The sequence below is a fragment of the Myodes glareolus genome, chromosome 10 (genome assembly GCF_982192425.1).
Source record: "Myodes glareolus chromosome 10, mMyoGla1.1, whole genome shotgun sequence".
NCBI classification, from domain to species: domain Eukaryota; kingdom Metazoa; phylum Chordata; class Mammalia; order Rodentia; family Cricetidae; genus Myodes; species Myodes glareolus.
The window spans coordinates 18,110,474-18,136,877 of NC_142035.1; the positions used below are offsets into that span (position 1 = coordinate 18,110,474).

Sequence of the window (26,404 nt, forward strand, 5' to 3'; positions counted from 1 at the left end):
TATTATCAACTGTGGGAGTTCCCTGGTATAGTTTTTGCTGTACCTTATGTATACTATCATATCATCTGCAAATAGTGAGAGTTTAACTTCTTCCTTTCCAATTTGTATCCCCTTGATCTTCCTTTTGTTGTCTTATCGCTCCAGCTAGAACTTCAAGCCACACCTGTTGACAATAACCTTGAGAGATCAGAACTCTCTGAACTGAATCTAGGTGGAACCTTTGTTTGAGGTAGAAACACAATAACCTTGAAGGAGTAGAGGTAAGTTCCAACTTTCTGACCTTTGGTCAGTGTGGAAATAGGCTCACATTTTTGGGCCTCCACATTTGAGGAAGTAAAATATTTGTTACATGTTTTGTAGTTTTTGTTGTTTTTTTATGTTTGTAGCCAGGATTTCAGGGGGTCTTCCTCAGTAAAATCTAATTTTCCTTAACTCAGAATGAATCCATAGCCTCTAATTCCTGTGGAAACCAAAGCAGAATCTCTCTACCAAAGTGAGATATCTTTTGACTTAATTTTGAAATCAAAATTACTTTAAAATATATAGATTAGTTTAATCTAGAAGTTTCCATAATCCAAGGTCTCTTTGCAGCAAAATTTTTTTAAAAACACAGTAATATGCCCAATCTAGATTGTGTGTATTTTCCATCTTTATATGGCTTATATTCTTTATATTTCTTTACTCCCTCTTTTAAGGAATTTATTATTTTAAAGCTGTGTTTTTAAATCTAAGACTGTATATACTATTTCTCTTATCTCTCCCAAGCCTCTCTCTCTATATATATATATTTAATGCACTATTACCCATTTAGAGTTTTTTTTTTCTGTCTGAATCTGCCCTTACTGTGTATCTGTAACCTTTTTTATATGTGTGAGCAAAAAACAAAACGAAAAAAAAAAAAAACCCTGCTTTGTAACTTAGATCACTGTGTGGTGGTGCTTGCTCCTACCCCTCGGTTTTTTGAATAGTGTGCCACCTGCCGCTCATAAACACTACTTTAGTGTTTGGCAGCAGGGCAACGTTTTTTTTTGTTGTTGTTGTTGTTTGTTTTGTTTTCTTTGCCGCCTGTACCAAGCCAGGAAACTGTCTCTAAAAGGAACCACATCTGTACTTTCCTCCAGCAAACAGAACCTATCAGAGAAAAGTCAGTTACCAAGAAGCTGAGTTTGACTGTTTTTATGTGTTTAGAATTCTTTATTTAAGCTTTTTTAGGTCTTATGTGGAAATTCCTGGCCTATGTTGGGCTACCATATGTAGTCAGAAGTTTTCCTGTCCTGTCACCTACTCCCCATTCCAGCAGCTGCTTCCAAATTACCAAATTGTCGTGTATGCCTTTGAGTGTACAAGTCCACATCTTTGCACATACATGTAGTTATTCTACTGTAGTTTGAGTGCCTACTGTGGCTTGTTGTGTTTATAGACATTTTTATTGGGAGTATTATTATTAATGAGTAAAAGAAAAGAGGGTATTACAGAAGTATCATGTGTCTTTGTTGCTGACAATCTTGTGAGCCAGAGATGGCCTCACTTTTCAGACAGAAATATCAATAAATGAAAGTACCTGATACAATTATATACAAATTAGTTGGAAAGATTTACAAGATTAGGAGTGTTTCAGTTCTGGCCTAGGAAGTCCCTTGGAAGAAGTGAGTATTGAGCCAGGTATTAAAGGAATTAGTAGATGAGAGAAGACTTAAATATAAAAGAGCAAGACATTTAAACAATTGTTCTTTGGGGGCTTCGTTAGGATGGTAGACCAGACACACTTTAGTTTCTCTTCTCGTGGCCCGTTCTAACTATTGAGAGAACAAAGGGGAATACATTCTTCAAAGATAAGAGATGTTCCTACATTTCTCAACAAGAAAGGCCAGTACTATCTTATTATCCTAGTACATGACTGTGGGAGAGTCCCAGCTTAGATCACATGCAGGGCTTGCGTCTGCAGCTGAAGTGGAAGTGCCTCTCTCTCATAGGGGGCCTGGTAACCCTTGAGAGGAGTGGAGGAAAGAGTTAGCGTTAATGACATTAGCTCTGCTTCACAAGAATAGAGCAGAGGAGCCACAGCTTCTCTGCCTTTTCCTGCCTGTACCCTGAAGGTAGAGCAAGGGATGGTCACTCCAGAGGTCCTCCTAGTAGGTGTGGAGGTCTGAGGCCATATTACTGCATCATCAAAACTCTGTACTAGTACTTTCAGATCAAGGAGAGGTGTGTTATCTAAAAGACAAGGATAGTTTAGGCTGGGAAACAACCTAGCCAGTCAGGTGGCTGCTATACAAGCCTAAGGACCTAGCATCGGAGCTTCAGTACCTACATAAAAAACTGAGTGTGCTGGCACATGTCTGTGGGCCCAGCATTGAGGGTTGAGCATAGACGGATCCCTGGAACTTATTGAGCAGCTCTTCTAACCTAATCAGTGAGCCTCAGATTAAGTAGGAGATCACCCAGTCTCAGAATAAAAGTTGGAAAGCAATAGTGGAATACATTTGTTGATGTCTCACCAACGTATATACATATACCCTAATCAAAACAACGGAACCCAGCTCCGAATGGTTTATAAATAAGAAATGCTCAGAAAACAATTTATGAAAATTTAAAACAACATTGCCTGAATTTAGGCATTTGACTTTTATACTTATAATCCCAGCACTTGGGAGGCGAAGGCAGGAGGATTACCAGTTCCAGGCAAGCCTGCTGTGCATAGTAAGATACAACATTTAAAAAAAAAAGTTCCCAAATTAAATTAAAAAAAAAAATGTTAAAGTACAGATAATGGAGTTATATAAAGATCTGAATTCAGTGACTTACTTAAGCCTTCAAGAATGTCTGGCTAGAGGTGTGGATATATTAGTTAGGTTGTTGTCAAAACCAGTTTGGGGAATAGGATGTGGTGCATGGAACTGCTTGCACTGTGCATTTGAAATCCTCCTAAACTGTGTAAATTTGTATCTTTAATTGCTTTTAATTGGTAAAACACTACATCTTCATCTTAGAAGTTGTGGTTCTTTTTCAGTTTTTATTGTCACCAACGTATGTTGGCCTTTGTTTTGCTGCTGCAAATTTAGCAGTGAAAGCCTCCAAGGCAGCGTAGATCTGGCTCCATTTTGTCTACAGCAGATTGCATCTGTACCAAAACAAGTGCCTTTTAACCAGTGTCCTTATTTTCTGTGCCAAATCTGTTCTCTATTTATAGATGGAATTAAATTGGGTACTATGAAAGTTGAATGAAATGTGCAAATGAGCCTTTTCATGGTAGTATCTGTGTTTTAGGAGCATACTGCTGGGAGTATAAAAACCTGCGGGGATGCTGGGCTGAAACTCTGAGGAGCTCTTTCTTCAGTGGAATAGTGGTCCCACACTTGAGTCCTCAGCCTCTGCTTATCAGTGGATGCTGTGACTGGGGTCAGGAATTGTTCTGAGTATCATGATTGTAATTCATCTTGCCTGTTGTAATTCTCACCCTGTAAAGGTTTTAATTCTTAAAGTGGGATGAGGAACTACTTTGTAATAATGTATTTTCATAGATATACTCTTTCAGTGTTTCAGACCCGCAGGCACAGAGTAGTAAGACCTTTAATTACATGTCATGTGTCTTCTCATCTCCATATGCAGCACTAACTTTTTAATGCATGCTTCTCAAGACCTGGGCACTGAGGTGGGGTGGGGGAGAAGTATAAGAAATCCTATCCGTTGAGTGCTTGATATTGTGGTTTGTTTCTGTTTGGAAAGCCATCTAATAAAATCGACAGCAAGTAAAGGTTCCCAGAGATCTTAGCTCATGAAGCTGTGGAGAATACAAGAGAGACAGGGTTAGAATTTGATATAGTTGGTATGTTGGTAATTCCTTGTGTGTTGTAAGTACATAGTGGGGGTGTTCTTACAGTAGACCCATGTTTTATTATAAAATGGTTTCATTTTGTTGCCCCAAATAGTCTTCCTTTCCCCCCTCCCTGTCCTACAAATTAGTGGTTTTCTTTCCTTCCTTCCTTCCTTCCTTCCTTCCTTCCTTCCTTCCTTCCTTCCTTCCTTCCTTCCTTCCTTCCTTCCTTCCTTCCGGAAGCTAAAAAAGGAAGACTATAGAAGTAAGGTTGCTTTGCTCAGCCTCCAGAGCTGTTTAACAGGGAACGTTAGGACTTTGTATTATTCAGAGCTCTTGGTCACATGCAGTGCAGATCTAGTTTAAATTAGCATTAGTTAAACACTGATCATTGGAGGTGTGCTGGCTTACAGAATCAGAAGGTTTGAGAATTCCAAGACTTTTTTTTTTGTCTAGTTGCTCTCTACCTGTACCCTGGTTAGAGTTATGGCTACTACAACTTTATGTTGCAGAGGAAAAGACATTAACTTACCTACCACTCCTCTCTAATTTTTTTTAAGATTTATTTTACTATATGTATGTGTTTGTATGTAGGTGCTCACAGCCCCAAATTATATTCCTTTCAAGGAAGAATTCCCAAGTTGTCCTAGTTATCATCTGTGGACCAGTCAGAGAAGGAATAGACTATCATAGCATAGTCTTAGCTGTGTCTTTCCTATTTGGGGACCAGTGTTGAGTACACAATCTCCTAATATCCTTCGCACCAAAAGGAAGAAGTACAGTATCCATTTCATCCGTGCAATAGCTATCTATTTTAAGTTGTTTGGGGGCCTGGCAAGATGACTTAGCAGGTAAAGGCACTTGCTACCAAACTTGATAACATGCTTTAGATCACTGGCCCACATGGTGAAAGGAAGAAATCAGTCATTAAAAAGTTCCGCTTCCTCCCATCCCCCCATTTCCCTCCCACGGCCCCCACTCCCCCTCCCTCTCCCTCTCCAGTCCTAAGAGAAGTCAGGGTGCCCTGCCCTGTGGGAAGTCCAAGCCCCCCCCCATCGAGGTCTAGGAAGGTATGCATCCAAACAGACTAGGCTCCCAAAAAGCCAGTACATGCAGTAGAATCAAAACTCAGTGTTATTATCATTGGCTTCTCAGTCAGCCCTCATTGTCAGCCACATTCAGAGAGTCCAGTCTGATCACATACTCGGTTCAGTCCCAGTCCAGCTGGCCTTGGTGAGCTCCCATTAGGTCAGTCCCACCGTCTCCATGGGTGGACGCACCCCTCACGGTCCTGACTTCCTTGCTCATGTTCTCACTCCTGCTCTTCATCTGAGCCTTGGGAGCTCAGTCCAGTTCTCCAATGTGGGTCTCTGTCTCTATCTCCATCCATCGCCAGATGAAGGCTCTATGGTGATATGCAAGATATTCATCAGTGTGGCTATGGGAGAAGGCCAATTCAGGCACCTTCTCCTCTGCTGCCCAAGGACCTAGCTGGGGACATCTCCTTGGACACCTGGGAACCCCTCTAGAGCCAAGACTCTAGCCAACCCTAAAATGGCTCCCTTAGTTAAGATATCTTCTTCCCTGCTCCCATATCGACCCTTCCTCCATCTCCACCATCCCATTCCCCCAAGCTCTCCCCAATCCTCCCCCTCTCCCTTCTCTCTCCCCATCTCTCCCCCCCCCAACCCCCTGAGAATTACTAAATTTTTAAAAGTTATTTGGGGACTGGGAAGCTGACCTGTTGGTAGGAGCACTTGCTGTGCAGGCATGAAGACTTGAATTCAAATGCCTAACATGCTTGTGGAGCTGGAAGTGGCTTCTTGTGCTTGTTATCCCTCTGTTGGGGGAGAGAGGTGGATTCTGGGAGCTTATTAAACAGCCAGCCCAGCAACAAAACAAAACAAAGCAAAAAACATAGTGGACTTCATGTTCAGTAACAGTGTCTTAAGGGAATAAGGCAGAGAATAATTGTGGCATGAATTCTAATTGTTCTTAGTAATAAAACCCAGAGTCAGATATTGGGGAGTGAGAGCTGAGGGATCAAAGTAGCAGAGCAGCAGCCACTAGTTCTTACTTCTGCCTCAGACTAGAGGGGCGACCCTGTCTCTACAAAACCTCAGACTGCATGTTTAGACTGAATCCTCAAACTACATCTCAGACTGAGTCCCCAGTCTGCCTCAAAGGTCTTGTCTCCTCCTGCCTTATATTCCTCTCTCTGCCCAGCTGTCACTCCTGTCTCCACTTACCTAATGCTGGGATTAAAGACGTAGGATCCCAAGTGCTCGGATCGCCTTTGTGTGAGTTCTGTGTCTCTTTTTGACAGATTCAATCTTGTGTAGTCCAAGATGTCCTTGAACTCACAGAGATCCATCTTCTCCCGTCTTCCAAGTGCTGGGATTAAAGGTGTGTGCCACCACTGCCTGGCCTCTATGACCTATGACTGTTATCTTAGCTCTGTACTCTGATCTTTAGGTAAGCTTTTACAGACAAAATATCACTACAAAATAATAGAGGAAGGCATAATTGAGTCCTGCTCTGGCCTCTGGGTGCATGCACATACACAAAGTATACCATACACAGAAGCCATTTTTAAAATTTATGTACTTATTTATGTAAAATTGCTTATGCCAATAAATGCTTACTATTTTTATAACTGTTTGGGGATAAATGCATATATTATGCCTTTTTGTTACTAAAAACTCCTTTTTGTTAAGAGTAAGGCCATATTCTTATATATCTTTCTTCTAGTTACTCTTTTATTTCATTATAACAAATAAGCCTTCTTAGTAAGATTGTGCAAATATCTCATTCTTCCTTATATTGTCTGCCCTGGATTTTCCAGACTGGACCCCTCTTTTCTGTGGTCGTTAGAACACAGTCTTCTTCCTATTCCACTTCCTCTTCACTGTATAGATGAAACAACGGCTCCCCTGTTTCCATTATTTATTTATTATATTTTACTGTTGTCTATACAGGGTGCCACTATTGTCAATTACGTATTTCTTCTCTGTCCCCTGTTACTTTGGTGATAATGTAGTCTTAGTTTGGGGTACCAAGATTTCCTCAGGAAGTCTCCAGTGACTTCTTGGCATTCTACCTTCAACCTTAACATCTTTATCTTTTATTTTCTGATAGTGAGATACTTCTGGCTCTCCTTCTATCTACTCTGTTTTATCCTGGGGTGGGGGTGTCAATTCTTTGGGGAGAAAGTGAGATCAGAGTGCTAGGTGAGTTTCAGCTGCCATGGTAAAACAATCCCTTGATGGTGTCAGAGGTCTTGTGATGTCAGAGCTCTTCCCAAAAGCTTGACCTCTGACTGCCTTTTATCAGGTACCAAGCATTCAGCATACCAATCTTGAGGTCAGCTACTATGCTCATTAATCCATAGGGTTGTGATGTTTGGGGTTTTTGTTTTTCATATGGTAGCATTACATTATTTATTACATTTCTTGGGTTCATTCATTTGAGCTTGTTTTCATCTTTGGAAGAAAAGGGGAAGTGATGTGGGACTCTCCTCTGTATGCTGTGAATATGTTTTATTACCATTGGTTATTTAAAAGCTGCTTTGGCTTATAGCAGGGCAGAATATAGCCAGGCTGGAAAAGATAAATAGAGAGAGTGGGCAGAGTCAAAGAGACGCCATGTAACCGCCGCAAGAGACAGACACCTGGGAACCTTATCTGTAAACCACGGGCCTCGTAGTAAAATATAAACTAATAGAAATGGGTTAATTTAAGATATAAGATCTAGCTAGCAATACACTTAAGTGATTGGCCAAGCAGTGTTGTAATTAGTGTAGGTTCTGTGTGATTATTTCAGGTCTGGATGGCCAGGAAATGAATGAGCAACCTCCTACTACATTTGGGTTTTTATTTCTTAGCAATGCAACTTTAATATCTCAGCATGTCAAGTCTATGTAAAAAGAGAAAAGTGCTACTTTTTCCAGTATTCCTCCTTCCTTCCATTGGCCCTCTCCCATCCAATGCAGATAATTACTGATTATGGCTTATACTTCTTTTGATACTAGATATATACATGTGTTTTCACTTTATTCTTAACACCAAAGGATGCTATTTTACACTTTTTTTCCATTTAATGCATCTTAGAAATCATTCTGTTATCAGTCTATAGAATACTTGTTTTTATAACTACATAGTATTCTAGTTTGTGTATCCTAATTTAGTGAATCTCATGTGTGAACATTTAGGTGATTTTCAGTTTTAAGTGATACTCTTTTATTACAGTTATCAAATTTTGCAATGGATAGCCTCATGTATGTTTCCATATTGTTGTAGGTATTAAGTAAGTTTCTTTGAGTAGGCTACTGAATCAAAGAATACATGCATAAATATATATTATTTCTATGTATTCTTTGGTTATTTTAATGCATATATACAGTGTATTTTTAGATATTATTCATCCTCCATTTTTCTCCAACTCCTTCCATACCCCATTCTATACTCCTCTCCCAAGTTTATACCCTTTTATTTATACCCAGAGACTAATTAGTGTTACACTTATGTATGTGGATGTGAGACCATCCACTGGAGCTTGAACCCATTCCTGTGGGCTACACTTTGAAGAAAACAGACTTTTCCTCTCCCAGAACCCATCAACTGCTAGTAACTCCTGAGCTAGAGATGAGCCCCTCCCCATCCATGCTGGAATGTTTTCTGGCTTGGTCTTGGACAGGTCCTGTGAAGGTGTTCTATTTTCATTGCTGTTACTTTGACAAATACTTAAGAAGGAAAGTGTTTATTTCCCCTCACAATTTCAGATCATAGCCCACCATTTGTGGAAGTCAAGTTAGAAAATCTAGTTAATAACTTGAAGGTAGGCTTGCTTGCTATTCCACACAACATTGCTTCTGACCAAGGAGGTCACCTACAGCTAAAGAGGTGCAGCAGGAACCATGAGTAACACAGCTTGCAAGCTGGTTTGCAAGATGGCTTATACTCAGCTAGCTTTTCAACTTAATTTTAGGAACATCTGCCTAGGAATGGAACTACCTGCAGTGGCCTAAGCCCTCCTATATAAATTCATAATTAACAGTCTGCCACAGAGAAGCTTATAAGCTGCTATGATCTAAGCATTTTCTCAGTTGAGTTTCTCTGCTGTGGGATAATACTCTTATACACTGTAAAGATTTGTCATTTGTATTAGTTTAATAAAATGCTGATTGTTCAATAGCCAGGCAGGAAGTATAGGAGACCAGTCTAGGAGAATTCTGAGAAGAAAGGCAGTCTTCAGTCAGACACAGAGAAAGCAAGATGAGAATTCCTTACTGAGAAAAGGTACCAAGCCACTAAATATAGTGAAGAATTATGGATTAATTTAAGTTAATTTAAGTTGTAAGAGCTAGTTAATAATAAGTCTGAACTAATAGGCCAAACAGTTTTAATTAATATAAGCCTCCATGTGTTTCTTTGGGACTGAATGGCTGGGTACCAGGTGGTACAGAAACTTCCACCTACAGTTCTCTTCTCAAGTGACTTAGGGCTTTGTTAGGTTGACATTTACATTTAAAGCCAACCAGAACAGTAGGCTTCTGTGAGTTCATGAATGCCACAGCCTATGGTCTTCAGAAGGTACTATTTTATAGTATTATTCCTCTTTATCTTTAGCTCTTACAGTCTTTCTGTTCCCTCTTCTGCTATGTCCTTGAGCCTTGGGAAGGGAGAGGCTATGATATAGATGTTTTATTTAGAGCAGGGCTTACCACACAGTCACCTGCTCTCTGCCTCTTGACCAGTGCGAATCTCTGCATTTATTGCTCTCTTCTACAAAAAGAAGCTTTTCTTTTTAAGGGGTAAGAGCTGCACTGATAGGTATTTAGAAAACAGTTTGATAGTATGTTCACTTAGCAAAGTAATTTCACTTAGCAAAGTAATTTCAGCTTCTCACTTGAAACTTATGACCTCACTAGCCATGGTTCTTGGCCATTTTCAGAAACAGGCATGAATTCCCTCCTAGGAAGCAAGCCTTACATCCAGTTAGAAAGTCATTGGTTATCCCTATAACATCCATGTCACTGTTGCACTAGTGGGCTTATCTTGCCAGGTTGGTCATTATTGTATAGCTCACAGGGTTTATAGCCGGTAAGACTGACTGCTAATAACTTTTCTCTCTCAGCATCTGCATAGCCCCTTCCAAAAATCTGAAAGTTATCTAGCAGGGAAAAAGCTTCAGGGCAGTATCATCTTGATTTCTCCATATCTTGTGACCAAAACAGGTGATGTCTTCAGCAATAGAGTCTTACCATCAAGTTCTGATGGGCAACCAAGAGCAGTGGCAGCAGTCTGTATTGTTTGTGGAGGAGGGTCTCTGAGATCCCTCTTGACCAGCTACAAGAAGGGCCCTATTGCGTAGCTGGCACTGAACTAACTTTTTTTTTTTTTTAATTATCTGTTGCTTTCGGGAGGAATGTTATCCTACAGTTAGGGTACCCTATTAGTAAAACTTACTGAAAGAAAAAAGCTTTCCGTGTGCGCACGTGCCCTCACGTGTGTGTGTGCACATGTGCACACATGCATGTTTATGTGCATAGCATGTATATGTATGTGTACAAAGAGAAAGACTGTGTGTGTGTAAGTTTTTATGTAGTTTTTAAAAACATCTTTAATATTAGCTGTTTATCTCCCGCCCCCTTTGTTCTCTCAGCCTTCCTCCCTCTTTAACCTCCCCACTACTTTCCGTTGAACCACTTAGGTTCTACTACCCCTCCCTGTAGTCGCCCACCTCATGACTCTGTTTTTAGCTTCCTGACTTCCACACATGCCCCAGTTTAAACAAACAAAATTCAAAGCTCGGATCCACGTGTGAAATAGAATATATGATATTTATCTTTCTGTACTTCGATGACTTCACTCAAGTGAACCCCCCTCCATTTCCTTATCCATTCTTCAGCAGATGGACATCTACACTGCTTCCATTCCTTAGTTATTGTAAATAGAGCAGCAGTGAACATGGATGAATTAATTATCTCTATAGTAGAATATAGAAGAATTCTTTAGTGTGGTATAGCTGGATGTAATTGATCTTTTTCTAGCTTTTTAAAGTATGGAATGCTTCACTAATTTATGCACGGGGACTGTGCTAGTCTTTATCATTGCAGTTTTATATGGAAGTGAACACTGTGTGAGTCTATTAACTATTATCAGTCGCTATGTTAAGTAACCTGACAGTGAGCAAACCAGTATTCATGGACCAAATCTATCTAGAAATAATAGAAATGTAGAAATTATTAATAAAATGTTTCTGCTGATAAACTTCCAAACCTCGGGTTTTTAAAACTTGACTACAAAGAGGGAAAGTACATTTTGACTAGAGTCATCCTGGATGATAAATTCAGGGGATGGTGTTTTCTTGATGTCCTATTTAGAAATCCTATTTCCAGCTTACCAGGGATCTCTTCCTCATATTTGTCTCTATCAGAAGAGTTCTGGAAAAAATTTACAATTTAAAATTGATTTTTTTTTTGTCAAAGGTAACATAGAAAATCATGTTGAAGATTCTCTTGATGGAGTATCTTATTTATCCCCAAATAAACATGAAGGTTGAGAAGACATTTTGCTATTTGCAAAATATTCTTCCAGCTTCACCTCCAACTTCTAGAGGTGCCCAACTTAACCTTTGGAAGTGCTTTACCCTCCTTCTTCCCATGCATTCATTTCTCCTAGTAAAATAGCCTATTGTAAAGAGGTTCTATTTAATTTTGATTTGAGCCTCTTTTAGCTTTTAGTATAATTTTGCACATATGTATATACACAATTGCTTTATAAATACATGTTTAAAATGAAGAGAAACATCTGGACAAAATTTAAATAAAGCTGCATTTAATAAATGAAATAAATTTCAGATGTTGGGAGCAAAAATTCAAGATTTTATGTAATATTCAACAGATCTCTGAGTATGTGTTTGTAATGGTGACTTTGGGAATATTATCAGCTTCCTTTAAATTTGTGTCAGTCAAGCATGAAATCTTTTTTAAGACAGCAGTAAAATCACAAATAACTATGGGTTAGATTTTTCTTTGGGTTTTTTAGAGTGTTATTATTGAATCTTTTAGTAATTAAGATTCAAGTAATAGAGGTTCTATTTTTATTTTGTACTAAAGTAGAATATTTTAAAATATATTTTATATTTTTTGAAGGAATAAAATTGAGTCAGTAAATATTATGTCCTTTGATAAAACAGTGACCTGAGTGTCAGCCCTTGTCCTACAACTAGCTGTAGGACCTTTGCTGCTTTTATAGGTCAGTCTGGAATATACGGATTGTGTGTTAGGTCAGTCTGAAATATAAGGATTGTGTGTTAGGTCAGTCTGGAATATAAGGATTGTGTGTTAGGTCAGTCTGGAATATAAGGATTGTGTGTTGTGGCTCTCTTCACTGAGTTGAACAGAGCATGAGTATTTTTACCAGCGGAAATGAATACTGTGTGACTTTTTTTTTTTTTTTTTTTTAGTTTTTAGTTTTTAGTTTTTCAAGACAAGGTTTCTCTGTAGCTCTGAAGCCTGTCCTAGAACTAACTCTTGTAGACCAGGTTGGCCTCAAACTCACAGAGATCCACCTGCCTCTGCCTCCCGCGTGCTGGGATTAAAGGCGTGCGCCACCACCACCCGACTTACTGTGTGACTTTTTAATGAGAAACTTTGTAACTTGAAATATGAGTTTTGTGAAAGTTTAGAATCTTAAAAAATTTAGAAGTAGAACTTTTTGCTGTTTTTGTTTTTAACCATTCGAAGGTACAAGTCTCTTATTAAAGTCTATTATCCTCTATAAAGATTGAGTTCCATTTTCATCCTTGGTTTGACTTGGAATAGTTTGTTGTGGACTTTCACAGTAGGTAAACAGACCAGTCTTTAGCATTGAGTTTTCAAAAATGGAGTGACTTTGCTTTGCCCAGTCCTGTCCTGTCTCACCCCTTTCTCTCCTAATGTCAGCTAGTTCTCCTAATGGAAAACACCAGCAGTGACCTTCATGTCCTGTCGTTTGCTGAACTCACGGCTGCTACTCCTTCTGGGCCTTTTGAATCTTTCTTAGCCTTGAACACTCATTGGCTATATCTAGCACAGGTCTTCTGTCTCTTGGCTGCGCTTGCCATCACTTCCCTTCACCTACAGGGTCAAGTCTAAACTCTCTGGCCAAGTGCGCTCTAAATTTCCCTTTAGCTCCCTCATGTAGTCTCTGTGCCCTAGAACTGTCGTCTAGCCACACAGCTCTTTATTACCCAAGAGTGCGTGACGGCTCTCCAAGAATGTACAGATTCTTCCTGCCTTCAAACTCTGTCTCCACTGCTTTCTAGCCTCGAAACTCTGGAAATTTCACTTAGTCTCAGTATACTTCGTATTCCTCACAATAAAATGAGAATAAACTGTTTCTGCCTGATAGTTTGTAGGGGTTAAAGGAGATAATCCGCATAGAGGACTTAGAGTTGGGCCTTCAGTACTTCAGTGTATGTAATACATCTGCAATCATTATTATTTACTCTTACTGATTTTTTTCTTGAGTTTCTTTCAGAATTTTTTGTGTGTCTTTGTTCAAGTAAACTTTTCCAGATATGCCCAACGATAAATAATCTTTTTAAAGTCATTTATGTATACGAGTGTTTTACCTGCACTGTCTGTGCACCACATGCATGCAGTGCCTTTGGAGGCCAGCAAAAGGTGTCAGGTCCGCTAGAACTGAACTTCCAGACAGTCGTGAGCCTCCCTGTGGGTGCTAGGAACCAAGCCTGGGTCCTCTGGAAAAGCCCCTAGTGCTCTTAACTGCTGAGCCATCTCTATCCCCACAAACAATCCATCCATTAATGAAGCCATCTATCCATTTCGTAAATTTTTAAAGACTTGCTTAAATATTAATTGAATGCTTTCTGTGTGGTATAAGATATAAGACTACACAGGAATACAGAACCTAATGAGATCCTCTAGGAAGGATAAAAGAGATCGGAGGTGTATAAAATGTCTATATAGGGAATGTTTATTGAGCCATCTGCAGAGGATCTGGGCATTATATGAGGTAGATGAGTTCTAATCATGGTGTCATAGTGACTGACTCTGGTGAGATAGCAGACTTTTAGTACTTAACCATTGCCAACATGTTTGTCAAATGTAAGAAAGAATTTACCATATAGGAAGGTCAGGGTCTTGGTGGGTTCTTACAGGATATTCTGCCTACCTCTCAGGAATCTTCCATTTAACACCCTGGGTTGTGTCTTAGTTAGGATTTCTATTGCTGTGAAGAGACACATGAACATGGCATCTCTTATAAATGTTATATCTATATAATTGGGGTGACTTACAATACATGTCATCATGGTGGGCCATGGCGGCATGTAGGCAGACGTGGTGCTGGAGAAGGAGCTGAAAGTTCTACATCTTGATCTGCAGGCAGCAGGAAGCAAACTGACACTGGGTATAGCTTGAGCATAGGAGACCTCAAAGCCCACACCCACAGTGACACACTTCCTTCAACAAAGCCACACCTCCTGGTAGAGCCACTCCTTATGGGGAGCATTTTCTTTGATGTGGGTGTCGGGTAATTCTACAGCGCTCAAAACGGCAAGGGCAGTGCTTAAGTCTCCAGTGCTCATTCCGACCCGTTATATAAAACATACTCCAAAGAAAAAAGAAGGTCGTTCTTCCCATGTACCTTAAAAGGATATTGTAATTTGATGATTCTTAATGTCTGTAAAGCCATCACACTTACTAATTAATGATGTTGGCTTAAATTCAAAGTGAGGATTTAGGGAAATTCATATTCTGTCCTTTAACATTAATCATACCATGGCAGTCATCACAGGGTGAATGAAGTGAATTCTGTCCATGCAGATGTTTCTGTCCATGCAATATTTCTCCCCATGTTTCTGCACATTTCTGGCACAATAAGTACAGATTCTCCATTAAAGTCCATGTTGGTCCTAGAATTCCAGGGTATGATTTTGTAACTTTAATCATGTGTTTTTAAAACTGCCCAACAGTTTTAATTCTAAATGTCTTATAGCAAGGAGCAAGGACCAACTCCAGTGGAGAGAAAGAAGAAAGGAAAAAGGAAAAACGAAACCACTGTGGAGAGTTTAGAGCTGGATCAGAGTTCGCCAAACTCAACCCTGCGGAGTCCTGAGGAGCCCACCGAGTCTACAGACAGCCAGGTACAGCTGTGACTGGGGACCTGCTTGAGGTTATGGGGTCTGGACAAGTCTTGACATTCACTCAGTGCTCCTCTGTGTCTGTCCCTAGCTTACTGTCCGTACACACAGACCCGAGCTGCACTTGTACTGTCTTGGTGGGTGAACACATAGACCACACACAGGCTACTTCCCAAATCTGATAGTTACATAAATAAGTTCTCAGAAGTTTAGTGTGTTTGTTCTCTCATAGGTAACATATCAGTCTTCAGAGGCAGCTGATGTGGAAAATTAAGTTCTGAGTCAGGCTAGGTAAGGTACCTGTTTTGGATGTAGTACTCAGAGTGACAGTGATATACTGGACGTCCTTGTTCTCATTGCTGGCAAAAAGTCAGATGTGTAGTATAGATAGTATACAGCAGAATAATAAGGGATGTTTCCAAACATGGAAACAAGGAGTTGCCCATCTAACTCATTGCTTTGGAACCTGTCCTGGCATGGCCTCTTACATATGCTGATGCAGAGCTTGCCTCTGCTCTCTTTTCCGGCCTCTCCCTCTGTTCCTGTTGCGAATTTCGGTTTTCTAATCTCTGTTCCAGAAGAGGATTCTGATTTTTGAGTTTACCCCTAAACAAATAACCGTTTATTTCTCAATTTTGAGCTAGTGTGGGATTTCTTTTAAGCGACCCGTCTTCACTAGGACTTGAAGTCTAACATTTCAAAGTTCCATTTCCTTTGCTATGCACAGCAGTGTATTTGAACTGGAACATCATTCAGAATTAGACCATGCTAGTCGGCCCCCTTGAGTTTCTCATTGACATTCACTCTAGGCAAGCATTGGCTTGTAACATCCTGGTCTTCGTAAGTTAGAGTGTCTACTGTCAAAGCAAAAGTCACCTCCCAGGCTATAAGCTAGAACTGGGGGCTGTTAGGCAACCGTGCTGGCAGAAAAGCAGCCATGTTGAGTTGACAACATTTGACAAGTTAAAGTTTTGTGGGATGGTGATTTCTAAGTAGAAAAGGGGAAGTTTTGTGATTTTTGTTTTTTTAAAGAATCCCTCAAATGGCATTAGACTTCATAGAAATAATAAAGTGAAAAAGCAATAGCAATGTAGGGAGATGCTTACAGAATGTCTTTGAAGAAAAAGGAACTGAGGTTCTACTTGTTTTGTTTGGACTGTTGTATTTAAGATTAAGTATATGGGGACGTGCTCCCTGTGACTAGTTCCCTAAAATGTTTCTGCTGCTTGGAGCCAGTGGTAGGTGGGGCTGGGCATCACTGCACTGCTTACTGTGTGTGCTGCCTAGCAGTTCTAAGCTGCTTGTTAAGGGACGCCTCTTTCCATCTGACTTGTTATTTTGTCACACTGAAGATATCTCCCTGTTTTAACTGTATGAGAGTCTCACTCTAGATCCCAATAAAATCTGTATTAATTTTCTCACACTACATTCTTAGGAGTTGGTGGCTAAGTGAATTTGAAAAAAACAGTAAATAAAAACTAGAAAATCTGAGTGGACCTCAAAGACAGAATTCAAAGATTACCTCCCATCCCTGTTGCTTAGGACTAGATGCCCCAGAAAGGAAGAAAAAAACACCACTGCTGTTCATTGATTACTAAAACACATCTTTTAGTGGATCAGGCAATTCAGAGATTACACCATCACTTTCTCTCTCACCTAGCTAGGTCTCATGCTCTATGATATTAGTTCTTAAAAAAGTACAAGATTCCTTTTGGAAGTTGAGGAAATTGTGGTTGGCCTGTCACTAGGTGTAGATAACTATTACTTTGGAGAGTTTTCATTTTGACCCACAGCCACGCTGATAAGTGTGCTTGTTCTGCAGAAACGGCGCTCCGGACGACAAGTAAAGCGCAGGAGATACAATGAGGATCTTGACTTCAAAGTGGTGGATGATGATGGGGAAACAATCGCTGTCCTGGGAGCTGGCCGGACATCTGCACTCTCCGCTTCTACACTGGCCTGGCAGGCAGAGGTATAGCCTTTGCATGATCTTGGCTGAAAAGTCATCCTGGCCTACTTGAAAGAGTTGTTTAGATCACCTTAACCAGTGGTAACCTTTCAGATGGTTTCCTACTGCACTTGGAATAAAATGTAGACTCCTCATTCTCAACAGCACCCACACGATCACTCTTCCGGTTTCACCAGATAGCCGTTGTAGAGAAATGATTTTTCCCTCTTGTGGCCCTCCAACCGAAAAGCTGCCACTTCATCTCCATCTACAGCCTTGGCCTGTGCTGCCCTGCTTTCATGCTCTCTGCCAACCCTTTATATAATGGATCAGCCTCAGTTAAGTCTCACATAACATGATCTCTGTAGAAAGGTCTTTCCTGCCTACTTCATCTAAGCTAGATCCCTGCTTCTCATCCCAGCAATTGTTTCTTATTTCCTTCATGATATAATCACAGCTTATAATTTTATTGGAATGTGTGTTCTCTAAATTTTTTTCAATCATTAGAATGTAAGATTCTTGCTGGATATGGTAAATTCCATTTATACTGTGGCATTCTGGGGGTTGAATTATGAATATCACCATCAGTTTGAGGCCAGCCTGGGCTACATAGTGAGTTCCCAGCCAGACTGGGCTATAGAGTGAGACCCTATCTCCAAAAAAAAAAAAAAGAAAAGAAAAAATACCAATAAGACTCAGCAGATAAAAGGACTTCCCACCAAGTCTGGCAAGCTGAGTTCAGTCCCCAGAACCCACACGGTGGGAGAAGGACAAGTTCCCACAAGCTGCCTTCTGACCTCCACACGGGTATCATCTGACATGCCTTTTTTTGCGTTTTTTTTTTCTTTTTATTCATTTTACATACCAACCACAGTTTCCCACTCTCTTGCCTCCTCCTGTTCCCCCTCTCCTCTCCCCCACATGTAACATACATGCTTAAAAAGTAACTGCCGATTGTAGGGGTGCATGCTGGTAGGATTTGTTGAAGGAGGCAGAGGTAGGAGGATCCTGAGTTCAAGGCCAGCCTAGGCTACACATCTAACATACATTATAATTCCTTAAAAAGTAAGTTTTGGACTGGAGAGACAGCTCAATAGTTAAAAAACACTTGTTACTTTCGCAGAGGACCCAGGTTTGAGTCCCAACACCCAGAAGATGACTCACAACCATTTGTAGCCCCACTTCCTTGGGAACTGACACTTTCTTCTGGCCTCCTTGGGTATCAGGAAGGTACAAAGTGCACAGATATTACATGCAGACATAATGCTTACACACATAAAATAATAAATAATTTTAGAGCAAAGTCTTATACATAGTAAATCTTGTCTTGATAATGAAATCAAATGAACTTGTAATTATAGTTGGAACTGTGGTTTGACAGATGACTATTGTGAGCCTGCTACAAATCTAGAGTCTGGGATGTAGGTGGAAGTATCCAGATGACTCTTGATGCTGTAGAACTCTGGCTGGTAGAAAGGACATAGGACTTTACTAACACTGTGATTAGTGCAGCCTGCAAGTATATACTAGGCACAGTGACCACACAGAAGCTGGAATAGAAAAGGGTTCAGAAATTGAGGGCCTGAGAGACATTTTCTAACAGTCAGCCATGGATTATATGGCCAATGGAGATAAGCATAGCTGCCTGCCGGGCTATGATTCGTGGAGCAATGAGACATAAGGGTTGAAGGGTAGAAAGAGCCACACTGCAGAGCCTTGCAGCTCAACTAACATGTGTAGCCTTTATACTGTGGATTGAGTTAGTGATAGAAGGCACCAGTGCGTCAAAGCAGAAGAGCAGAATGACCTTATTTGCATTCCAGTTGCATTCTCTTCCTTTTGGGAGCATTTGTTGAGAATGATGGCACTGGGACTTGGTGCAGACATACAAGTAAAAAGGGGATTAATTGAGGAGGTCTGTGCCAAGTATCTGATTTAGAAAAGAAAAGAAAGGGAAATGCAGAATCATGCTGTGGGTGTGGGAGGCAAGTCGTTGCCAGTAACACATTCTGGGACACAAGTTGTGTGTCATTCTGGAGACCCTGGTGCTGCCTGACAGAACCTACTGCCCATGCAGAGTAGCAGCAAGGCAGGTAGGTACCCATCCTTCCCAGACACTCGTGTGCTTACAAAGGTTGTTGACGCCTGGCCTTCAGCCACCTCTCTTCCAGCCTAAAGCATTCTCGTGTTACCTCACTTGTCTTTTCTTCAGTCTTTACAAGAGAAGTTGCAAGGAGCAGGCACACAGTATCCAAATTTAACCATTAAGGAATGAGGCACAGAATGATCCAGGTCACACACAGTTAGAGGCTGGCAACTCAGTTGATTCTTTCCTCTGCCAAGGTTATCCAACCAATGAACATGATAATTGATAGGAATTATTTGTCATTGTAGTACTTTTCAAATAAGTAGTTAAAAATAGTTCTTGCACGACTGCTTGGAGTCATTGAAATGTGTTGCTTTTTTGGGCTTTTCTTGGACATTTTATGACTTAATTGGTGGTTAAACCACTACAAAGGATTTTATTTCCTACTAGAAGTTATTTATCCTAAACCTTTTATCATATTTTAGGTATAGTTATGACTTCTCAGTTACCTGAACGTAGCAGTTGCTAATATGACAGATAATCTCAGAAATTGATCAAGTCTTTTCCCTCTAAGTATATTAGTAAAGAGAGTTTTTTATGGAGAAACAGAGGTAAAAATTGGTCTTGCATTAATTGTGCCCCAAAATTTCACCAAATTTAAGTAAGAAAGAGCATGATGTGTGCTTTCTTGTCAGTTTTGCTGTTCAGAGTGGCAGTCTTGTGAGTATGTAAGCTAAAGTCTATGGCCAAGGCTAGCATGCCCGGGCCTTGAGAGGGCAGCTTATTGAGAAGTTTTCAAAATCGGAGCCCTACCTACTGCGGAACCAAAACAGCTTCTTCTGCTTTTGATTTTACATGTGAATTCTTGATGAGAGTTGAACCAGTTTCTCAAGATAACAAAAAGCATCAGTGCACAGATTCTCTCTCGGATTCTGGGTATTCCCCAAGGCACATAAATCGTTAAGGAAGATGGACTTTTCTTCTGTCCTTCCAATAAGACCCTTTGAGTGCTAGGCCTGGTGGTACGCACCTTTACTCCCAGCACTTGAGAAACCAGCCTGGTCTTTAGAATAGTTGGGGGCCATAATAATAATCATCATCATCATCCCATTCAGTGACATCTGTCTAGCTGCTTGCTTGATCTTACTGTGTGTAGATTTTTACAAAACTGTCTCAGTTTTGGCCTCCCAACTATTTGTGTAGTTGATGTGACTTTTATCTTTTGGAGCAAATGGGCTTTAATTTGAATAATGCATCAGCTCCTACCATTGCCCATGTCACTCTCTATGCCACTCCTTTTCTGGCCTTTGCTATGCATGGCAGGCTGGGGTCTCCTTCTCTGGCCTTTGCCATGCATGGTGTGCTTGGGTCTTCTTCTCTGACCTTTTCCCAGTTTGGCGGGTTGGGGTCTCCTTCTCTACCCTTTTCATGCTTGGTGACTTGAGGTCTTCTTCTCTGGCCCTTCCACATATGGCAGGCTGAGGTCTCCTCTGGCCTTTCCGCATGCATGGTGGCTGGGTCTCCGGAGTCTCCTCCTCTTAACTTTTCACATGCATGGCAGACTAGGGTCTTCTTCTCTAGCTTTTGCCATGTATAGCAGGCTGAATTTGGTTTCCCTTTTGAGGATGTCCATGCTCCCCATCAGCTAGAGACTTGCTTTGCTCTATGCTGCAAAAGCACTTTAGTATAATTAGCCCTGTCACTGTCCTTTGAATACCTGCCAACTTGTGGTTTGTTTTTTTTTTTTTTTCTCTCTCTCCTAAACCACGAGCTACTTTAGAGACAGGTTTGTTCTTTAAGCTCCAGGAGCTTTCTGTAGATGAAACCTCTCACAGCACTTTCTGCCTTCTATTTTGTAATGTTATTGTTGTGTTTATTTACAGTGTTGAATCAGTTGGAACCCTTGAACCACTCACAGCTTGTGATGGGTTTTCATTTCTTTTGTTATACTGTTTTTGGTATCACCATTGTTTGGCCTGTTAATCAGATTAAAAACTTGCAAAACAGAATCAGCTTTTAATTTTTCATAATTTTTACTTAGGTATAGCTTTGTATTAGTAATTAGTATATCCTTGTATGCCATTTTATGTATATATGTAATTAATGAATGAATATATTCAAACTCATTAGGTAAATAGCTATATTTTCTTTTTGTTTCTGTTTGACTCCTAGGTTAAAAGACAGGAAAGATTATTTTGCTTTGCCAGGTTCATGTTTTCTTTATTTTCTGATACTCGCATTATTTTTCTTAGTGGTGATCATACTGCTTACTATAACGCACTCACTGTGCCTTTAGACAGACCTCCTTCTGCCTGGTTCCTTCCTGCTGTTTGGTGTTGCTGTGCTTGTAGACCTGATTTCATACCGTGGCCTTGCTTTCAGTTCTGTACTGTTGGGTTCCTTTCTATTCTTAGGCAGTGTGCTAGCTAGTTTTATACCAACTTGACACAACCTAGAGTCATCGGAGGAGAGGGATCCTCAATTGAGAATGCCTCAGTAAGTCAGTCTGTAGGTAAATCTGCTGGGCATTTTCTTAACTAGTGATAGATAGAGGAGAACCCTGCCCACTGCAGATGGGATCATCCCTGGGATGGTAGTCTTTGGTTCTACAAGAAAACAGTCTGAGCAAGCCATGGGAGCAAGTCAGTAAGCAGCAGCTTTCCATGGTCTCGGCCTCAGTTCCTTCCTTCAGGACCCTGCCCAGTTTGAGTTCCTGCTCTGACTTCCTTCAGTGGGGAACAGTCATATGAAAGTGTGAGCTAAATGCACCCTTTCTTACCCAAACTGCTTTGGTCATGGTGTTTTGTCACAGCAGTAATAACCCTAAGATGGCCAGGTTTGCTGGTTTCCTGTCTTCTCTTTTTTTCATGGAGTACACATGTTCTCTTCCGTCTGTTTCCTCTTGGCTTCTACTGTCCTCCTCTGCTCAGGTAAGTGGGCAAATCAGCACAGCTCTTTCTTCATTCCCTGCTGCAGATCTCTGTTCTTCCTAATCTGGTTCCAGACAGCTTGTCCCAAATTACTAGGGGAGTTGCTGGTCTCTTGCACACTTCCTAACTGCTGATATCAGACATGATGAATTAAGGATGGAGACAGAGCAAAAGGAGTCCAGGAATGACAGAATGACTGCTTGAGATCCTATATAGAAACACATACTCTGTCCTAGTGTCCTCATTTAGTGTCCCATCAGCCATTGAGGCCTAACTAAGCCCTCATCTGGTCTCACTTTGTAAACACTTTACTGGACTTGTAGTTACTGCCATAGTAAGCATTTCTCTGACATCCTAAGACAAAGGTGTTCATTGTGTCTTCCTTTGGTGAGCTGGAGAGCTGGGAGCAATCTCAGAACCACTTTTGAGTTCTCTGTGGCACTCAGTGAAGACTCGATGATTTGAAACAAGTTTTACTTCTTGCTAGACCCATCTTTATTGCTAGCTAAAGAGAATTATGTGGCATGATTAGTTGTGGTGGGAGTAAATGAGATTTTAAATTGGGGAGACTTTCTTTGAGAATAAAATTTCTAAATGATAGGAGTCTCTGGTATACCAGGATATGAATTAAAATGGTCTTCTCTGAAGGATGATTTGAGAAAATGAAGTATTTAAGAGCAGATGGTTTTTATGGGAGTGTTTGACAGGCAAATTTAAGTTATATCTGTGTATCTGTGTAAACTGAATGTTTATACATGGGTGACCTTGCTTATGCACAAACTAAGTTTAGGGAAAAAGATCCTGATAATGCATTCTCTTCTTTCTTTGATAAATATTTTAAGAATGCACATTTTTAAATACCCTTTTCCTTTTATTAAAATGGACAAGGAAAGAAAAAAGGAAAGCCCTGTTCTTTATTATCTGATAGTATCTGTTGTTTTTTACCTGCACAGTAGCTGTGCCCGAATCTACTCTTTCAGCCAGTAATTGTGGCTCCTCCGTTACTGCCCAGACACAAAAGTTCCACTGATGTACCTCTTGCTGCTGCTACCAAATGTAATTTTTAACTAAATATCTTTCTTTTTATCAATAAAGCTCAGGACTCAGAGGCTGGAATGAAAACCTGCTAGCTCAAAGATGTTGAGCAGCAGCTGGCTGACCTTCCCTCTTTGCCGGTGTCTCAGAAAGAGTGCATCCTTTCTCTCTGCCAAACCAAAAAGACAGCCAAATTCAAAAGTTCCTCCCTACTACTTCTGTACGTCTCTCTATCCATCATCCAGACTCCCTCTGACTCTCTATGATTACTTTCTCTCTTCTAGCTCTGCCTCCTGTCCTAAGGTTGATTTTATTTAATTAACACAAATGCATGCTTGCAGTTCACAGTGTGATAGTATATCCTGCAACAGGTCTCTGTATAACACAGGCTTAAAACTTATAGTCCTGCCCCAGCCTCCCTGAGAGGGCTGGAATTATAGATGTATGCACTATACTTGGCTTGATTCTTAGTGTTTTGGTAATCACTACTGATTCTTTTTTTTAATTTTTAATATTTTACAATTCAAGTCCATTTATATAACTTTTTAAAAGTTCATCATTCAGAGGTGCTGTGCTCATGGATAACAAAATTCTGAATAAGTTTAGATAAATGAGAAGTTTGTAGTTATTTTATTCTGGTGGGCCAGAGATTTGAGAAAGGCATAGCCAGAGGACTTCTGTTTTGTTACCTGAGTGTTGGTTATGTCTTAAATGTTTTGTTATAACTGTGTCTTTTAAAAGACAGGACATTAATTCTTCTGGTGCTGATCCCCCAAATGGTAAGAAATTATATTGGAACTTAATTTCCAATTCTTTGAACTAAGAATCTTGTTGTTAGAAAATCTATTGCCTGTTCTTTTTGTTAGGCTACAAAAAAAAAAAAAAAGAAAAGAAAAGAAAGAAAGGATATTTGGAACAGTTGACAGTAGAAAAAGAAAACACTTTTCCGGTATGTATGTGTATCCATGAATGCTTCCTGCTAATCTGGACTAAACAGGACTTGGACAGCTTACAGTTTGAGAGGGTTAAACCACTAGTATTATGGTGGCACACATGGCACTGGAGCAGAAGCTGAGAGCTTGAAAACTTGATCTGTAGGCATGGGGTAGGGTGGCGTGGGTTTTTTAAACCTTAGAGTCCACTCCCAACAGCACACTTCTTCCAACAAGGCCATGCCTATTCCAAGACCACACCTCCTAATCCTCCCAAATAATCCAAACTAGGGACTAAGCATGCATATATATGAGCCTATGGGGGCCATTCTTCTTCAAATCACTACGCGTGGGTATGTGGAGAGAAAACAGTTAAAGATTACATCAGGATCTTTGGTTTGAGCACCTGAAAAGGTAGAGTTTCCTTTAACTCAGATGCAAAAGAACCCTTGATTGAGGGATTAGGACTTAGACGCTGGAGACTTGTTAATGTATCAGACCAAGAATTAATTTTTAGAAATTTTAATTTAAAATACCTTAAGATAGCTAAGTAGAGATGCAAGGAATAATTAGAATGTGAGTATGGAGTCTGGAAAGAAGTTTTAATCTGGGATGTGTGAATTTGGCAGGCCTCACAATACAGCTAGTATTTAAAATCATGAGACTAGATGTAGTCACTTTGAAATTAGTGTAGATCCCTTCCCCTCCGACACCCCCCCCCCAAAAAAAAGGTGAAGGAGGAAGAGTGGAAAGAAAGAAACCTTAAAACGAATCTTCCTGCACCTTGTTAGTGTGAGTTAATATTGGAAGATTTCCCCTCAGGGTGAGGTACAACAGGTTGCTGTAAGATGGGCAGAAAAGGAGTTGTTACAGATATTTTTAAAGAAATCTACTACCTGTAGACACAGAAATTAGCTGAGTTAATAATTGCAGGCAGTGAAGAGCAAGTCTTAGGTGAGCTGACAGTCGTTAGTTTTCTTCTCTGAAGGCACTTGGTTCTGAGACCTGAAGGTCAGGATTGGCACAGAGACTGTTTTCTTGGATTGAGATGAGCACTCAGAGCTAGACAGTGATTGGAGTATCCAGAGCTCGTGAAATGATTGTGGCCTAAAGCAAAGGTGCTCTACTTAAGTGAGATTTTGGGGACTTACGTATTGTGAAGCTATAAAATTTGAGTTTGTCTGGGCAAAAGGCTCAACTTCCTATGCTGCCCCAGGTTCAGCAAGATACTTGGTTGAAATCCTCATGCTGTAGACATTTTTAGTTTCATTTTACCAGTCCTCCATTTGTATATTTAATCTTAGCACTCAGGAAGCTGAAGCAGAAGGATCATAACTTTAAGGGCAGCCTGGTCTATGTAGCAAGACTCTTAAAAACAAACAAACAAAAAAAGATGGATGGCCTACCACAAAAAGTCTGACTTTCGCTTAAGATATTTGTTAAGATATTGTAACATCTTTAGGGTTATAGAATACAAGGATCAATTGAAACTCTTTGTGGGGCTTGTGAATCAGGGCTTAAGAACTGACAGTCTTTCTCAGTGTGACTATGGACAGTTGTACTCAAGGAACAGGCAAAACTGGGTAGTTTGGTGAGGTTTGAATTATCTTTTATTCCTATCTTGGGATACATCTTAACAGTCCCCAGTCCTGACCCAACTCAACTGACTAGATAGGGTCATCGATCCTTTCCTCCTTTGTCTAAAAAAAGACAGGAAACATTGGGATAGACACTATTATTTGGAACTGTTATATTCTTTATCCTCGGTGTCCAGCATAGAATAAAAAATAGCTAGATGTTCCTAGAAAACAAACTTGACACAGATGCTGAGGTACCCAAAACAGACCTTGAAAATAACTATGGATGATATATTATGGGAAAGATGGGCAAGATAAATTTCCAGTAGAGAATTGGGTCTTTTATGACAACCAAATCAACCGTTTAGAATTATGAAAATCTTTATTATATAGTAGACAAATTTAAAAGTAGGTTAGATACAGTAGAAGATAAGATTAGTGAATATGAAGGCATCAATGGAAAATTTTCTAAATACAGTACAGCTCCAACAGAGCAAAGATGAGAGAGAAGCAGGATTCAGTAAAAGGCATTTCTGACTGTATTCTAGGCAGAGAAGGAACTGGAGCAAAGCAGCATTTGAAGATAGAATTAATGACTAAGAGTTCAATAAACTGATGACAGTATTAGCCAATAGACTCACGGTCTGGTGAACCTTAAGCAGGAAAAGTATATGAAGAAAATTTTTCCCTAAAAGGTTATATCTTGCACTTTGGAAACAAAAGATGACATTTAAAGAACTATTAGAGTAAAAATTATAGCTAATATCATATTAAATATTTATACAATATTTAATACGTTTCCTCAAAATTTTGGAGTAAAAAGATGATTCTCTATATAATCATATTTTATAATCTATATAATCGTAATTTATATTCCCAAACACACTGGAAAGCAGAGAAGAAATAAAATGTTGGGGCTGTGGAGAAAGCT

At 40.0% G+C, this 26,404-nt stretch overlaps 2 protein-coding genes across 6 annotated transcripts in view; both read left to right on the plus strand.

Moving 5' to 3' along the window:
- Positions 1 to 26,404, plus strand: part of Chd6 (chromodomain helicase DNA binding protein 6) — a 165,290-nt gene that overhangs the window by 54,525 nt on the left and 84,361 nt on the right. For all 5 annotated transcript variants that reach the window (XM_085697076.2, XM_085697081.2, XM_085697078.2 and 2 more), the window contains 2 exons: positions 14,821 to 14,968; positions 16,788 to 16,937. The gene's annotated coding sequence lies outside the window, so the exon portion shown is untranslated. The remainder of the gene's footprint in view (positions 1 to 14,820; positions 14,969 to 16,787; positions 16,938 to 26,404) is intronic.
- LOC148120580 (ATP-dependent chromatin remodeler CHD6-like) overlaps positions 14,810 to 26,404 on the plus strand; it is a 29,751-nt gene continuing 18,156 nt past the window's right edge. The window contains exons 1-2 of the mRNA XM_087910857.1: positions 14,810 to 14,968; positions 16,788 to 16,937. Coding sequence (XP_087766983.1) covers positions 14,810 to 14,968; positions 16,788 to 16,937 — 309 coding nt within the window. The remainder of the gene's footprint in view (positions 14,969 to 16,787; positions 16,938 to 26,404) is intronic.